The sequence below is a fragment of the Passer montanus genome, unplaced genomic scaffold (assembly GCF_014805655.1).
Source record: "Passer montanus isolate IOZ18808 unplaced genomic scaffold, ASM1480565v1 scaffold41, whole genome shotgun sequence".
Taxonomy (NCBI): domain Eukaryota; kingdom Metazoa; phylum Chordata; class Aves; order Passeriformes; family Passeridae; genus Passer; species Passer montanus.
Genome location: NW_024368930.1, coordinates 5333002 through 5349434, shown reverse-complemented (window position 1 = coordinate 5349434; position 16433 = coordinate 5333002). Strand labels below are relative to the sequence as shown.

General features: G+C 42.2%; 1 protein-coding gene across 3 annotated transcripts in view; it reads left to right on the top strand.

Annotated features, from left to right (window-relative positions):
• DIDO1 (death inducer-obliterator 1) overlaps positions 1 to 16433 on the top strand; it is a 48479-nt gene that overhangs the window by 17442 nt on the left and 14604 nt on the right. For all 3 annotated transcript variants that reach the window (XM_039719534.1, XM_039719535.1, XM_039719536.1), the window contains exons 6-11: positions 833 to 1045; positions 1489 to 1714; positions 13766 to 14213; positions 15084 to 15243; positions 15656 to 15772; positions 15993 to 16097. In XM_039719534.1, coding sequence (XP_039575468.1) covers positions 833 to 1045; positions 1489 to 1714; positions 13766 to 14213; positions 15084 to 15243; positions 15656 to 15772; positions 15993 to 16097 — 1269 coding nt within the window. The remainder of the gene's footprint in view (positions 1 to 832; positions 1046 to 1488; positions 1715 to 13765; positions 14214 to 15083; positions 15244 to 15655; positions 15773 to 15992; positions 16098 to 16433) is intronic.

Here is a 16433-nt window from a genome sequence, read left to right as displayed (position 1 = left end):
GATGACAGGTTGGAGCCTAAAGTGCTTTCAGGTATTTCTAGACCTCAACTTAATGCACTGTGTTTTCAAGGAACGTGTATTTTCTGAATCATAACATTGGAAGAGGAAGTTCTTAATCTGTAACACCTTGATATAAATGGAGAGTGATTTTGAATTAGAGGAAAATTCAGGTTGCAGAGACAAACCTGTAAATTTGTAAGGAGTAAGAGGCTATGTGAACATTGTGTATAAGAATGCTTTTTTATGTAAGTTGGAGACTTTTAAAATTAAAATTGGGGAAACCTCTAGAGCAAGAATAATCTATACACCTGAATATTTGTGTGCTTCCTCTTGCATGTGTGCATGGCTGAGGGCAGCAGCTGATGGGCATGGTTTAGAGACCTTCCTGTTGAGAACCCAGCTTTGCATTGTTAAGGACATTTCTCACATCATGTGGAGGATCAGTGAAAAGCATTTGTGTACTTATGGGGTTTGAAAATTTAAGAAACCAGCCTCCTTTATCTCAGGGCTAGCGGACCAACTTTGTGTGCTTCCTCTTGCATGTGTGCATGGCTGAGGGCAGCAGCTGATGGGCATGGTTTAGAGACCTTCCTGAACCCAGCTTTGCAAACACTTGAAAATACAGCACATAGTGAAAAAGGTGTTAGAGAAGTGAAATTCTTGCATTTGTATGGGTTGTTTGTATTGTGTCATGAACAGCTGTTGTTTTCACGCTGGCAGTTGTGCAGGTCAGAGCTGCAGAGTCTGCACGTGAGCTGTGTAAGCATTTCTCCATGTTCCTGCTGTTTCCCCTTTGAAGTGTGACCTCACTCCATTCTCTCTGTATTTGGAGGTAATTGAAGCTCCTGGTGCTTCCAAGTGCATCGGCCCCGGCTGTTTCAACGTGGCCCAGCCCGACTCCGTGTACTGCAGCAATGACTGCATCCTCAAACACGCTGCTGCCACCATGAAGATCCTGAGTTCTGGCAAGGATGCAAAGCCAAAACCTAAAGAGAAGATCAAACCAAAATCTGAAAAGCCTGGCATTCCAAAACCTCAGCAGCAGGTAAGCTTGTGTTCATGATCCAGTCTTATTTCTGTGCTCTGCTTTTTGACTCAAATAAAACTGCAGAGTCCTGCATTGAAGAGGAGCTTTCTGTTACTTTTTTTGTTGTTACTTTCTTGCCTTTTCCTGTGGTAAGGATAATAAAATGTTTTTCTGTAGATTTAAAAAAAATCTTAATAATTGCCTCTAGATGGAGATAGTTCCTTGCGAGGGCCGTCTAGATGGCAACGACTTTTTAAAAAGTACTATTTTAAGTAATTACATCTTTTTTATCTTTAAGTCAAATTAATTTTGGCTTTTTAAACTAAAATTCAGGTTACTGGGTTTTGGAGTAATGAAATAATTTCAAATGGTGCACTATAAAAGTAAGGAGTTTGCTATAAAATGGTATGAGATGCAATAAATGTGATGATTCTTAGTAATCAAGCTAATTAATTATCCAGGTGGGCATCAAACCAGTTTCAAACCAAAAGAGACAGTTCCCTGAGAAAAGAGAGGTGAATGTGAAGAAGACTGTTGTGAGCACAGCCAAGACTGAGGCAAACAGCCAAGCTCCTGCTCGAGAGCCAGCGGCAGAGCCCGTCACGCCGTCCTGGGCCAGCGATCATAATTACAATGCTGTAAAGCCTGAAAGGACTGCTGCCATTGCACCTGCACTGTTGTTCAAATGTATGTATGGCTTAGGGATATTCCTGAATAATCATATTTTCTTTGAATACCCATCCATTCTTGGCTCTGCAAAACTAGGGAGTTTAGGATTTGGGGGTTTTTTCTTACTGTGGCACCAAACTACTTTTCTCCACCTTCAGAGATTCACACACAGATACACACAAATGAGAGACATTTTTGGGGTTTTCATATGTATCATATGACAGTTGTATGATTAAGATCCTGTCAATCTACCCATCTGATTTCTGGATGAAAACTGCATGGTTAAGCTTGAAATCTTTCCCATAAAGAAAGTGTCTGTTTCTAATCTAGAAGGTAAGTATTGAGACATTGGTGTTAAGTTTTACAAAAAGGTTGTGCAATGTGCACTGTGAATCAGCAATTGCCTGTACTAATTTCAATTGTATTTTTGTAATTTAGATTTGGCACCTGTCTCTCAGGTCTTGCATTTTCAGTGCCTGGTGCCGAGAGTGAAATCTTCAACGTGGTATCCAACGATACTTGACACCTCTGCAAACTGCTTTTAACTGTCAAGTATTCTCCTGCTACTTTTCTTTCTTACATGAAATAACTTAAAGATCATCCTTTTATGCTGGGCGGGGGGAGGCAGAACTCTTATTATCTTTATTTTCTTTATTTGTTTTCCCTTTGGTCATATTCCACACATTATCCACACACACAAGAGCACATCTCAACTGGATGTTGGGCAGAGATACTGCCTTGCATATTTTTGCAGGTTTTGAGTAGCATCCTTGTAACTCATGCAAAGGTAAGTAAATACTGCTTTGAAGCCTGAACAAGTCTTTTTGCTTATGACATTTTCTTGATTGACTCACTCTGAGTAGTTTCATAATGCAGTTATGGAACTTGAGTTACAAACCGTGTGACCTCTGCTTTACTCCTTTGAAGAGTAATGAATCAGAAATTCAGTTCTCACAGCTTTTGTAACAGCACTTCAGCCAATTTACATTTTATTTCGATAAGTAAACCTAATTATTGACCACTTACATGTAAAGTAACAGATAACTTTTTAAATAATATTTCAGATGAGATTTTCTTGTTGGAGCTTTTAAGCACTGAGGGAACACCAGTTAACCTAAATTGCTGTTGATGAACATGGCCTATACCATGTTTATTTTAATGATCTTTACCCACATCAAGTTAAATGGTTGTAATTTTTCCCTGTGTATTTTTGCTGCATATTAGGCCCTTGACCTCTTGTATAGTAAACTCCCTTAAGATATATATTTTAATTAACTTCCGTTCCTTTTACATTATTTTAAAGAAAATTTAGCTTTTTTTATCAGAAACAGTAGTGTTTTAAACATAACTAAAATTAGTAAAAAGACATAAATGAAACTATAAGAGCTTATTTTTGGTCAGATTTTTCTGACTCTGACAGTTACAGGTATCCATAGAACTATTTCACTTAAAATGTCCTTATTCCTATAGGGTTTGTTTTTTTCCTAAGAGACAGGAATACAGGTTTTGAGGCAGGATGTTTGAGGGTTTTTTTAAAAGGAATTTGCTCTTGAGTTTTACCACACTGTGGGTTTTACAGATTTAACCACTTCCAGTAGAAAACTGGATTCTTGAAGCTAAATAGTGAAATTGATTCTAAAACATTGTAAATACCAGACTTTAGCAACAGAGAACAGCCTAGTTCGTGTGATGAAGAACTCTCATATCAAATGCAAGGAAGAACTTCAGATTTTTTTTTTTTCTAAGGTAAGTTGCATTGATATGTGGGAACTCTGGCATTACTAAATGCCCAGATAAAATTGTTAGTGTATTTGTGAGAAAATGTCTCCTGCTTTTCAGTGGATAGGTCTGAGCTGTAATCTTCCTGAGAAGCTGCCAGTGCACCATCTGCAAAAGTACTCTACCAGATTTTATTTCTGTAAGAAATCTTCATATGCTGTTCAAAACCTAAGAGTTACAGCATTAGGGAAATTCATGAGCGTCCTCTCACTTCACTTCAGGTATCTAAGAATGAGAAGTCTCTTAAGTCTGAGCTAGTCTGTCAAGGAAGACATGTTTATTGGACCAAACAGAGTCTGGTTTAGATAAAGATCTTAAAACCAAGCAACCTCCACTTTAGAAATCTGCATTTCTGAACATTGATTATGAAGGACTTGTAGTCCAGAAGAGGCAAAGGACTTCCAAATGCAGTATTTCAGAAGGCTGCCTGTGTTTCCAGAGCTTCCAGCCATGTTCACCAAATCCTCGTTTGCAGCTTCAGTGCAGGAGGCATTTTAGGAATGAAGAAAACTTAACCTGATTGACAGAATCACTGTCTAATACTCTTTACATCAGACAGTTTATCATTTCAAACATAGATTTATTTTATGTATTTACTCAGTACTTGTGAGTTACAAGACTTTGTTACTACATGAGATAGTTGTTTTGTTAAGTAAAACCAAGGAAATCAAGTCACTTTCAAAGATGTTCTGGGTGGTCAGAGCATATAGAGTATTTCCATCTAAGCCTACCACCAGGGCCCTTCTCCCAACCTGTTCTGCATTTGTTTAACAAAAGGGATATTTGGTGCTACTACTGTGCAGTTATGCAGAAGTCACACATTTTTTTTCCTTCTGTTACCCCATTACTTTGTGTTGCTTCACTTTCTAACTTTCCTGTGTCTTTTCCGGATATGAGTTAGGGCTGTACTTGGAAGTGACTTGGTACATCAGAATCTGGTGCCTGAAAAATGACACTGTCTTTCTTTTTTCATCTTTCTGTGCCCAGTGAAAACAATCCTTTTAAAAACTAGTGTGGGAAATACCTTGATTTGATAAACTAATATTAAGTCCAGGTACTTCTAAAGTTTCAGACAGCATTTGAAGTATACAGGTAAAGGGGAATTAGCTCTGAGTCACATTCCCTTTCAGAAGAGTTGCTTTTACTTTTGTTAGGAAAATTAATATTAATTTAATATGCAGTGCTCAGCTCTTATATTGCATTTCAGAAGTCATCCTGGCTTCTAAATTCATACAAGTATTTGGATTGTTGAGATTTATGAATATTGTTCAGAGATCCATGTTACAACAGCAACACTTGTAAGATTTTTTCTGTATTTTTGCTAATAATTGTCAAGCAGAAGTCAGCAGCAAATGCAGTTTTAAAATAGAAAATGAATCCCAAAGGAGGGGAGGAGGGTAAGCATTTGCAGTATCCCAGTTTTTAAACTACCCAGTCCTAAGTATGCAAGTATTCATTAATGCTTTAAAGCTTTGAAGTTAACCTGATTTATTAGAGTTAAATACACAAGGTGACAATTTGCTCAATTCAGGTGTTAAAATGTCTTAAATAGCTTGCCTGCTTTTCCTGAGAAGCATGCAGGAGGGTGAGGATGGTTTATTAGGTAAAAGCTTAAAAGGAAGCCTTAAGTTACTGTTCTTGTGGGAGAGCTTCAGAGCAACAAGCACTTGACCACCAAATCACTAAACTTGTGTTTACATTAACTGCAGACAGATACAATGTGAATTTATAGCAAATTACGGTCATACCTTATTTGGTACCAGTACTTCACTAAAGTGGGGTTTGGAAGGGGGAGTGTTTCCTTCAGAGAAACCATCAGTGTTTGTGGTCCTGCTCCTGCTTCCCAGCAGGGAATTCCGAAGAAACAACGCTGCCACCTCCTGGAAGTAGGAGCCCTGGCTCTGGTGATACAAATTTCCTTTTGCTACCCATTTTCAGTATTTTTAATCTCTTCTGCAGCTGAGCTTTTCCACACACAAAGGGAATAGGATGTGAGTGTGTAGTTACGGATCTTGGACTGTTTGTTCCTGTACACCTCTAACAAAATCAGGAGACTTTGTGAATGGAACACAGGGATAGTGGGATGCCCCACCAGCAGAAACTGCTGTGTATATCAAAATGGCAGGATTATAGCATGCATAATTTGTGTGTATTTCCTTGTGTCTTGATTTTTTTTTTCTTTATGTAATAACAGCATGAGGACAGGAAAGAAAGAAAACAAACCACTCTACAAAGAGCAGGAGGAATATAGAGTGCACTAAAGACAGGAGTTATGGCTCAGGAAGTAATAGTGATGTAGGGAGTTTTAAGTACTGACATGAAGAGTAAAAGATAAAGTCTTGTCTACCCACAGGCTGGTGCCAATTTAATGCTGCTTTTGAGGCAAGATCGTGGCACCTTCAGTTGTGGCTGTTGAGTGCAGTGGATGTGGATATACTGCCGTTGGTTTAGCTTAAAATAATATTTTACTGAAACTTTGCTTCTTAAGCCATAGGTATGTTTGCCTCCAGGATTGATTGTAGGTCAACTGGATTGCTTTGGGTATGAGTGCTTCTCCACAGGAAAAACTAGGCTGTGCCAGGTTTTGTACTGTTACAACTGAACTACTGCTGGCACCTGAATTGACTCCCAGAAAGACAAGGTGTCTTGCTTAATGTTGTATTCTGCAATGTAGGCCCATCCTGAAAGGCAGTAAGTATTGAGTAATACCAGGGAATGAAAAAAAATTACTGATTTTGGTACTGTCCATTTTCTGGGACACCTGGCTGCCCTGTATGTAGGTCTGGCCTAAACGTTTGAACTAGCGGAGTTTTCAGAAGGGCTGCTGGCAGACCAGTAATGATCAGCATACCCAAGATGAGTCTGCCAGAAGTTCTGAAAAATTCACCTTGGAGACCTGGCTTTGGAAGGGTTGTACAGGAGAATGACCTGGCGGCTCCAGTGCTGAACTCCCGTCGTGAGACTGGCAGGGGCTGTGCTGGCCTGGGGCTGGCACCAGAGCTGAGCCCTGCCTGTGGAGGGAGGCAGACCATAGTGGTGCTGAAGCTGACGTCCCCTGGCACCCAGCCAGTTAAAAGGAGCAGTGGGATCCTTGGGGAGCCATTTTCATCTCCTGCCTGTGAACTACTGGAGCTCCCCTTCTCTGCTCTGCAAGGTATGTCACACGTGCCCTGTGGCTGGCAGCCACGTGAAGATTTTTGCCATCTCTTTAAGTTAGGAAGGCTGGTCCCTGCTCCTGGCTTGTGCCTCTCAAACACCCAGCAGCACACCCGAGGCACTCGGAGACAGCAGGCCAGCACTCCTGCCATCAGGGGTGCTTGGATTCAGTGTGAGAACCATTGCTCAGGGGAAGGGTTGGGGGGCAGAAACCTGGTACAGCTTTCAGAGACACTGCATATGAGGGTGGTTTATCTCATCATCAACACTGAAAGTGATGAAAGCTTGATTAAAAACACTCACCACCCTCTTGCTGTTTTGCTTTCTTTTACTAATTTTACTTCAGTTCTTTGAACTTGCTCACTTGACTGCATAGCCAGTGAAAAAGTTCTTTGCTAGTCCCCAAATAAAAGGGGTTTTTTTGAGGTGATCACTTAGAGTCAAGTTCGCTGCTGATTCACTGTGTCCGATCTGTGCTGAACTTGGAACCTGAAGATGGCCTGTCCCTGCAAGGAGTGATGATGCCAATCCGTGAACAGTCTGGAAAGCTCTTTTTTGCCTCAGAGGGGGTAGGAGTAAAGATGCAGTTGTCTTAACAGAGATCAGGTAGATCACTGCAGTATCGTGTAGATTAAAATAAAGCTTGTGTGTCAAAGCTACAGATGTGCATCAGCACAGAGCTGCAGGTTGGCTTGAACACAAATCACTGCAGGAAAGGCAGGCCCTTGTCTCCGAGTTTCAGGTTTATTTTGTGTGCCTAAATGTAGAGGCTTGGCACACAGGCAGCTTAACTGCAGTGCAGATCAGAACTGATGGAGGCTTTCAAAGAGCAGCAGTGGGGCAGGCAGCATGTGTCAGACACTAGCAATAAAGTTTGATTTGATCTTGAAAGTGGAAGGAGATTGGGCAGGAAACAGTGAAAACTAACACTGAAACCGATTTAAGGGCAGGTCAACACGTCTGAATTAGGGCTAGCACTGAGTTATCTTTGAGGGAAGTGACAAAAAGCCCTGCAGAAGCAGGTGTGAGTAGAGAGCAGTCAAAGCGGCTGGGAGCTGCGGCGGTCCCGGAGCTCCTCGTCTGCAGAGCCGCGGGCAGCGGTGCTCGGTGCCACCAGAGGGGGCTTGGGGCACCCAGCGGCGCTCGGCAGTGCCCGAGGCTCACACGGCAGCGGCCCCAGCACGGGACTGGGCACAGCTGGCTCGCAACTGGTAAGTAGCTTCCCCTTGGGTGCTTGAGGACAGCTCTAAAGCACCTGCTCACCCGTGTCTTTTACTCCGTTTTTTCAGTTGCAAAAGGTTTCACCTCAGAAGAACTCGTGGATTAAAGTTGGGTAGTGGCCATTGCTTGGGGTGGGAGGGGGGTTTGGTTAAATTCTCTTCAGGTTATTCCTGTCACAAGTCACACAGGAGGGGGTCATGGCACAGCTGTGTCAGATGACTCCTCCTGGGACATGGGCTGAGTGGCAGTGGGAAACTGCTGAGCCACACCGGTTTGGAGGCTGGGAAATCCTGCCTGTCCTCTCCTTCAACAATTATCCAGAGGGGAAATGTGGTTGTTAAATTCTCAGCTACTGGCAGAGGGGCGAGGTGTTTCCCTGGTAGGCCAGCAGCCTGTGCTGCCCTGTGTGCCAGTGGCTGCCCTCACCTTGCCCCCTGGGAGTGGAGAAGCTGCAGCGCTGCGACAACAGCACAGGGACAGCCACCGCAGCCACCCGCGGCTGAGCCCGAGGAGCCGCGGGACGTGGAGGCCGAGGTCGCTGCCCGAGGCTGCTGTGACACCCAGAACGCTGGCAGGGCAGGTCCTGTGTGGGTGGCTGGCTCTGCTGTGCACACCTGTGCTCCTGTCAGCTGGTCTGAGGGCCAGTGCTGGTGCCTCTAGAGATCAGCTCTTGTCACGGGATGGAATTGCTCAGCTCTGCTCAGCCTTTTCACTGGCTGTGTAAATACTTCCTAACAGGTACTAATGGGTTTGTTACAACTGCACTGCTGCAGCACTGGATTTTCTCCCCTCTAAAGGCATAAAAACCTACTTTAAACAGCAGTAAATATGATATCCAGTTTCAAACAGGTGAATCACAAGTGGCTGTTCTCTTCTTAGGTTGCATTATTAGTTTTGTGGAATTTTACAGATTTATTGTTGAAGAAAAATGTTAATTACCAGCTTTCTTACTGTTGGTGCCACAGAAGTTCATATACTGTGCATAAGACTGAAGTTAGTTGTGAAGTTTTGGTTTTTTCCCCTAAAACACTATTGTAGTGAGAAGTCTGAAAAGAAGCAGCAGTAAAAGCCAGACAGGCTTGGGCTGCCTCTGCTGGGCAGTGCCCCCTCAGTGCTGGGTTCCTGACGTCCTGCTCCCACTGCAGAAAGTTCTGTGCAAGTTGGACACGACAGCCGTCTGCTCCTCTCATACTGCCTGCAGGAATTCCATCCTGGGGAAAGAAAGTAGATTAATGTGGATGGAAGGGAACACAGGGGAAACATTAAGATGATATTCGACACCAGAGACAGCGCCAAAATCTTAATTCTGTAGAGAAAATTACAGTACTCTCTATGGCAGCAAAATGTATTGCTCAGAAGTGTTTTAATGTCCTGTAAGAGGAGCTGTGATGCTTTTTTAAATTTAGAAAACCACCAAAAAAAAAACCAAACAGCTTTACTGGAGTCATTGTGAAATGAGCTCTTCAGGTGTAGCAGCCTGTGGTTTATCTCCACAGCATTTAAAAGTTTTAACATCAACTAGAGCCAGAAATTAAAGTTCTTTTGAAGAGCTGTGATTTGAATAATTTTAAAACTATACAGAAAAAAGGAATAGCACATTTATTCTAGTATTTAAAAATTGAAAAAAGTAGCTAATAGTTTCAGCAAAACAGTTCATCACTAATGAGAACTCCTATAGAAACTAGGATTAGTTTTTGAAGTGGCTTTCAAAAGCTATAACTCCAAAGAAGGATTGGGTGGAGAGGGAAAGGGGAAAGAACCAGAATAGACTCGAATGCTATACAGAAATATTCTTTAAGGATTGGAAGAGAAAGAAAGTTTATTTTGGATAATGTACCTGCTGGTGGTGTAAAACCCAGCCTCTGGGTGTTGGTGAAGGACTGGATACAAGTACAGCCTGCAAGTCCTTCATGCAAAGTTAACAGCCCTACGCTGTGGAAATCCTCTTAATTGGGCCTCCACAACGGCCTGGCAGTGCTGGGACACCGTGTTGAGAGGTTCAGAAGTGCCTGGAACTGTCGGGCTCGCCTGTCCCAGCAGAAGCTGTGGCAGTTCTGCTCTGTGTGCAGAAGCCTCGTTCACAGCTGTGTTGTAATGGCAAGAGTGACTGCGGGGGGAATTTCCTCAGGGGAGGGGTTCTATGTCTGTCCACACCTGATGGGAGAGATTCTAGTTCTGTCTGTAGCGAGCACACCATGCAATGCTGTTTGTTAAGCCTGGGAGGAATGAAGGGGTTTCTGCCAGAGGATTCATTGGGTTTCACCCTGGGAATGTGTTGGCTCATTAGCGGCAGCTGCACCTCGATCTCTTTAGCCCACACCTCCCTCCAGTCAGTAAGGATCCTATTCCTGCCCTAAGTGGCCCACGGGATAAAATGGGGCAATTAGGAATTACTGTTATTTTAAATTGTGTTTCTGACATCAAGCCAGGGAGGTTCACCTGGGTGTTTAAAGGGTTGAATAGAAGAACCACCAAATGCCTTATTCTAAACCACCAGTGGTGAAAATTCATGTTAATCTCTTAGGTGGGATAAGCTGATGTTCAGTGCTGCTCTCATCCATTTATTATAGGTGCACTGGAGCTACTGATGGAAAGGACCAAACCCCCCATGGTATAAAACACAGTGGCCAGTGTGTGCAGTAGCATTGGCTCTGCCTTCTCCTCATGCTGCCCATCGCCTGCAGGGCCAAGCACTTGGAAATCATGGGCTGAGGGAATACCTGCTCCATGATCTGTCTCATCCATTTGCTGAGCAGCTCTGGCATCTGTTCAGAAGTAAAGCTCCGTATGTGCTGGCATACTGCTCTCAGAAAAGAGCACATTTTTCTTCTGGTGCTTCCAAGCATAAACCTACCATGTTCCCATGCCTGTCAGAAGGTGCTGTCAGCTTTGAGGTGTGCTCATGTGAATAGATCAGTAGGAGAGTGAGCTGCTACCCCAAGAGCCAGTTCTGCTCTTTCCCCACCCTCCACTGGCTCCTGGGCATTGGATCTAAAACCTGTGTAATGCACAGTGAGCTGCTTCAGCTGAATTATGGGCAGCACATTGACACTGAAACCCAAAACCTGATCGGACAAAAATTTTGATTTCTCGTTGTCAAAACAGGATAAGAGGGTTTTTTAGATTAGTCTCGTGCAGGTGTCACGGGTTGTTTGTACAGAGGATCTAAGTATTCTGGATTCTTCTTCAAAACCTGCACATGCTTGATTGGACAGTGTCAGTTTGAACAGGACCTTGGTAGTTCTGGAGAGCTGAAAGTCACTTATGACCGAGTTAGTACATAAAGAATCTGTGCCATCCATATCTGATCAACAAGTCTTGCTCAGGAGACACTTGAAGTTGTGAAAATAGCATTGTAGCTTGAACTGTCAGGCATGCTCAACACTAGGGAGCTCTTTGCATGTTTTCCACTGGCTGAAGAAGCATAAAATCACACACCTTAAGAATAGTCATGGTGTCAGCTGGCAGACTTAAGGATGCCTCTGTGTCCTTGGACCTTACAGACTGGTGACCTACAGCCCCACAAATGTCAATCTAGCTTTGTACTAGTAGCTTTTATTTATTTGTTAATTTATTTTACAAGTCCTTATTCTTACTGTGATATAGCTGTTTGTAACAGAAAGGTGTTTGGTGTGGGTATAGTTTTTGTACATACACAGCATCTGATGGACACAAAACATCTTGGTTCTGCTATTTTTAGTGCTATCAATGTAGTTTTTAAATACTTTGAACTAATTAAATAGATAGTGGTTAGGAGATTGAGAATAAATTTGCAGTCATATTTCTGCTATAACCACAAAAAACTAAACAGTAGAATTTTGCTATCACTTTACATGCCAGGCTGTTCTGTCCTGCCTTGCCGTGGCAGGTCACAGAGTGTGCTGCTGTCCTTCCTGCCTGGAAAGGTACATGTCTGTGCAGAAGATAAATAAACCAGGAGAAAGAGAATGGGAGTAATTCCTGCAGTGTTAACAGTGCACACATTTTGGGTATTTGCCATCTGTCTTTTCAGACTGACCTCAAAATAGGTTGGCTGGTTTCTTCTCAGGTTCTGGGGACCCTGCTTGACCAAATCAGCCATATCAGCAATAGTTCCTTATCCTCTTCCTCCCTCCTGGCATTGCCAGCGTCCTCTTGACAACTGGAATAGTGTTGGGGGAGACATAGAGAGACACTGTGGGTCTCAGACAGTCAGGAATCAAGGCCAGTCTAGGGAAAACTGTGGGCCTAGTGTGAGGGTAATAATTGCATTTCATTTATAGCAAAATCATCACAGCCCATGAAGTTATTTATTGTACTTTGTCAGTGGGTTTTGTTTTACACTTGAGGTAGTTAAATCTGGCTCAGAAAAAATCCTCAGTTGTAAAACACTTTCAGGAGAAAGCTGGCGACAAAGATACAGTATCTCTGCATCTTCTGGCTTCTTGTGTTCCAGCAGAAGTTGAGCACACACCCTTGCACCTCACCTTACAAAAGATCAGTTCCTGTGGTGTTTTTGGCTCATCTCCCACTGGTGTCCGTGGGAGCTGCCAGCACCGAGGGCAGTGACAGGGAGGGGGTGAGAGGGGCATTGCTGGAGGTGCATGCTGCTGTCCAGGGGAGTGCTGCTCTCCACTAGGCATGCAGAAACTTGCAAGGCCATTTCTTCAAGAAATAAGGTAGTTAATTTGTCCCTTAAGAATGCCAAATCCTCTGCAGTTTGAGGGCTGATGACATTGGGAATTTATGCTGATGTGTGGGCTGTTTTGAACCAGGACCCCCAGGAGGGCTTGGTCCCCATCAAGTCCATCTCAGGACAGTTTAGACCTTTTCCAGTGATTTCTGCTCTCATCAGAGCAGACCTGGGAGGTGAAGAGGATCCAGCTGGTCCTTGGTAGAGTTTCTGGAACCTCCTGGATGTTGCCCAGGAGGTGTCATGCACATTGCACCTACAGAGCTCCAACAAGGTTTGAAACAACTATTTTAGGAGTTGATTTTTGGTAGTTTCCCTCAGAACCCATCCTCATTTGAGCTCTCAGGATCCATATGCTGATGTTTACCCACTGTAATTTTGATGTCGTGTAAATGATGTTCTGCTGGAGGGAGTTGTGTGTGTTTTAGAGTTTGGCTTTTTTTGCTGGGTTGAATTGTTCCTGTCAGTGCCAGAACGTGGTACAGATGAAATGCAATTTAAAAACATATTTGTTTTTAAAATCCTGTGCAAGTATATCTTTTACAGGTGTGAAAACAAGAGCTTTTACTTAGTAAACTTAGTAAATTTTCTTGTAAACAATGTTTATCGGTTATTGTAACATTAGAATTTTCAATGGAAAACTGAATATTATGAATAGAATAGTTTGAGAATGGTGAGAATTCGATGGCTACAGCCTGCCAGCAGTGTTAATGTTTAAATATTCTTTAAATTTAGACTCTAGCTAGGAGCTGAATAGTTTTATTAAACTTCAGTAATATTCAGCTTAGGGTAATATTAGTACAATTTCAAATTCATGGACTTTGTTTCAGGTCAACCTCTGTAATTAACTGATTCTGTAAAGTACTGTGAGACTTTCTCTGTTTAAATGTAGCATGTAGATTGTATTGCGTTTACATTTTTATGTATAAGTATTTGGGTTGATTTTGAAGCTTAACCATGCAATCCCACTCAGGAATCTTTTAAGGTGGTGCCTTCCCCCCCCCCACCCCCCATTTTTCTTATGCACAACATTTTCAACAAACAGGTCAACTATGGCATTATTAAAAAAATTACTTTTAACAAGGCAAATGAGAATACATAGCTTAAACTGTTTGCCTCGTAGCTATTCACTGGAGATGGTATTTCACTGACTTTTCCTTATATATTGGTATTAGGTCTTCATGAATATGAAATTATAAAGTTAAGCCTTTAATATTGTATTTTCCTCTTTGTTTTAACAGCTCAGAGGGAAGAGAAAAGGAACGAAGATCGAGCAGAGTCCACACTGGTGCCGAAGAAGGCTGTGGTAGTTATCATGGAGAAACAGTCCTCTTCTCTCCCCAAAAATCTGCCTTCAAAGAAGTCCCCATCCTACTCCAACACCTCACTAACTAAACCACCAATTAAACCTGCTGGAAGCTTCAAAGGTGTCATTCCCAAGAAACCTTGGCCTTCATCAGGCAGTGTTCCTTCCAAACAGTCGCCTCTCTCTCATGGCTCATCAGTTGCCAAGAAAGCATCTCCGTCTTCCAGTTTGAGTGGGGGACTCAAAAAGCCTTCACTGTCTTCCGTGTCAGCTGCAGCTGGAAGTAGTCAAGCAAAAGCCTCAGCCAGTCCTGCCCAGTCACAGCCCAACTCTCAGATTCGACAGAATATTCGACGATCCCTGAAAGAAATTTTATGGAAGAGGTGGGAATTCAAAACACTTTATATAGGAAGCTACACCTAGAAGTAGCATGGAGAGTTTAGTTTGTCTTCATAAGGAATTTTGAGGGATTGAATTTATGCAACAAATTAGTACAAGTGCAATCAGTATCTCAGGGTTATATTTGAAATAAAAGTTCTTGATAGAAGATAAATGTGCATGTGATAAAGCTTCTATAAAAAGAAACCTCACTCTTCCATTTATATTGAGACAATTACAGTAGAAGGATTAAATCACAGTTTAGGATGCTGTGAAGCTTTTAAAATGTAGGTGCTCTGAGTTTTAAAGTCTGGAGATGTAGAGTTGTAGGGAACATAGTACAAGAAATGCCATAGTTAAAGGTCACTGAAGGAGAGATTCCCTCCTGTCCCAACATGAAAATCAACAAGAAATTCTTGTTAACAGGCAGCTATCACTTAGGACAGGAAAAAAACCACCAAAAAATGCAGATTTTCACACAATAATTATTAAAGAGAATGACAACCGTAAAGACTTGCCATAGAGCACTGCCCTCTGGTAATATCTGAAAAGACAATCCTGGTCACAGTGGGGAATCAAGGACTGAAACTCAGGTGCCTGAGTTCCCTGTGTCACTCCTGGCAGAGAAACTCCAGATGGCAGTGTCACAAGCAGGAGTCTCCCAAAGCTGTGTCATCCATGGCCATCAAAACCAGTAATTAAAGTTTGCCAGAGTTCAGATCCTGAGATAAGAGTTTGGCTTTGAGGAAAGGAGTCTTGAGCCCTTTCTGGGTGAGGAGGCAGCTGAGGTCAGCTCTGAAAAATTTATTTTTTGTGACTGTACCTGACCATTGACCCCTGACATAACCACACATTCCTGTTCTTGTTTGCAACAGAGTCAATGACAGCGATGACCTGGTCATGACAGAGAGTGAAGTAGGGAAAGTGGCACTCAACATTGAGAAGGAGATGTTTAATTTGTTCCAAGTGACAGACAACAGATACAAGAGCAAATACCGAAGCATCATGTTCAATCTCAAGGACCCCAAAAACCAGGTTTGGAATTTTCTTAAACAGTAAACTTGTATGGAAATGTGCTTTTGGGCTTGAATGGTATGTCAGACTCAGCATTAGGAGTTTCAAAACATAGACTTATGAATTAAATGATAAAATGTTACTAGAAAGCCATTAAGCATTTTAATATTTTTATCTTAAGTAGAAGTTCAAAGTCTGCTTTAGTTGGTGATTGGTATTTATACAGTTTGAGTGTTTGATGTGATGTATTTATTATATTTGGGGTTTATTTCATGCTTGATTTCTGGTTGCTGCACTTTTCCAAGTTTGCTTATAAGTAGGTGATATTTTTAACAGAGAATTAAGAAACTGGAGCAGGTTTTGCCTGCTCAGAGTATTGTCAGTTACCTGAGCAGGTTCCCTTCCGCATGGCAAAAGTCTCTTCTGTTTTCAGGGACTTTTCCATCGTGTCCTTCGTGAGGAAATCTCCCTGTCAAAACTAGTGAGAATGAAGCCAGAAGAACTTTTATCTAAAGAACTGTCTGTGTGGAAAGAGAAACCAGCTAAGGCAGTAAGTGACATATTTTTCCCTAGGTGCTTAAGAACAAATTAAGAGCAAGTTTGCCAGCCTTTACCACCCATTATACGTTAATGCACCATTTTCTTCCTAACAGAATACTAATAACACTCAGTTTCAATACACATCTTCCCTACCACATACCGAATTATAGCAAAGTACAAAATAAAATTAATATATGGAGCTTTTACCAACACTGTTTTGTTTCTTTTAGGTGGAGTCAAGAAGCAAATCTCACGAAATCAAGAAAACAGCTGTGAAACGGGAACACGTGCCTGCTGTCAACATGGAGGATTCTCCACCAGTATCTGACTCTGATGTGAGTACTGGGGCTGTTCCTTCAGATGAGGATGTGGAGGGGGAGCAATGGCAATTAGGGCTTCAAATTTGGGCAGATTATTTCACTGAACTGTGGGGATATCATTTGCCCACTGGGTGTGCTGTGAGCATTCCTCAAGTGTGAAGGACTGCAACAGCCAGTGGTAGGTGTATTATGCAGGCACTTCAAAAATGCTGTGTACTTTTCAGCCCTTGATGTCAATTTACAAAAAAATCTTTTCTTTCTGAACATGAACTCTGCTTAAAAGCACTGTGGCTTGAAATTTGGACACAATATCATGTGATAACTCCATCTAACATTATATGCTTTAAGCAA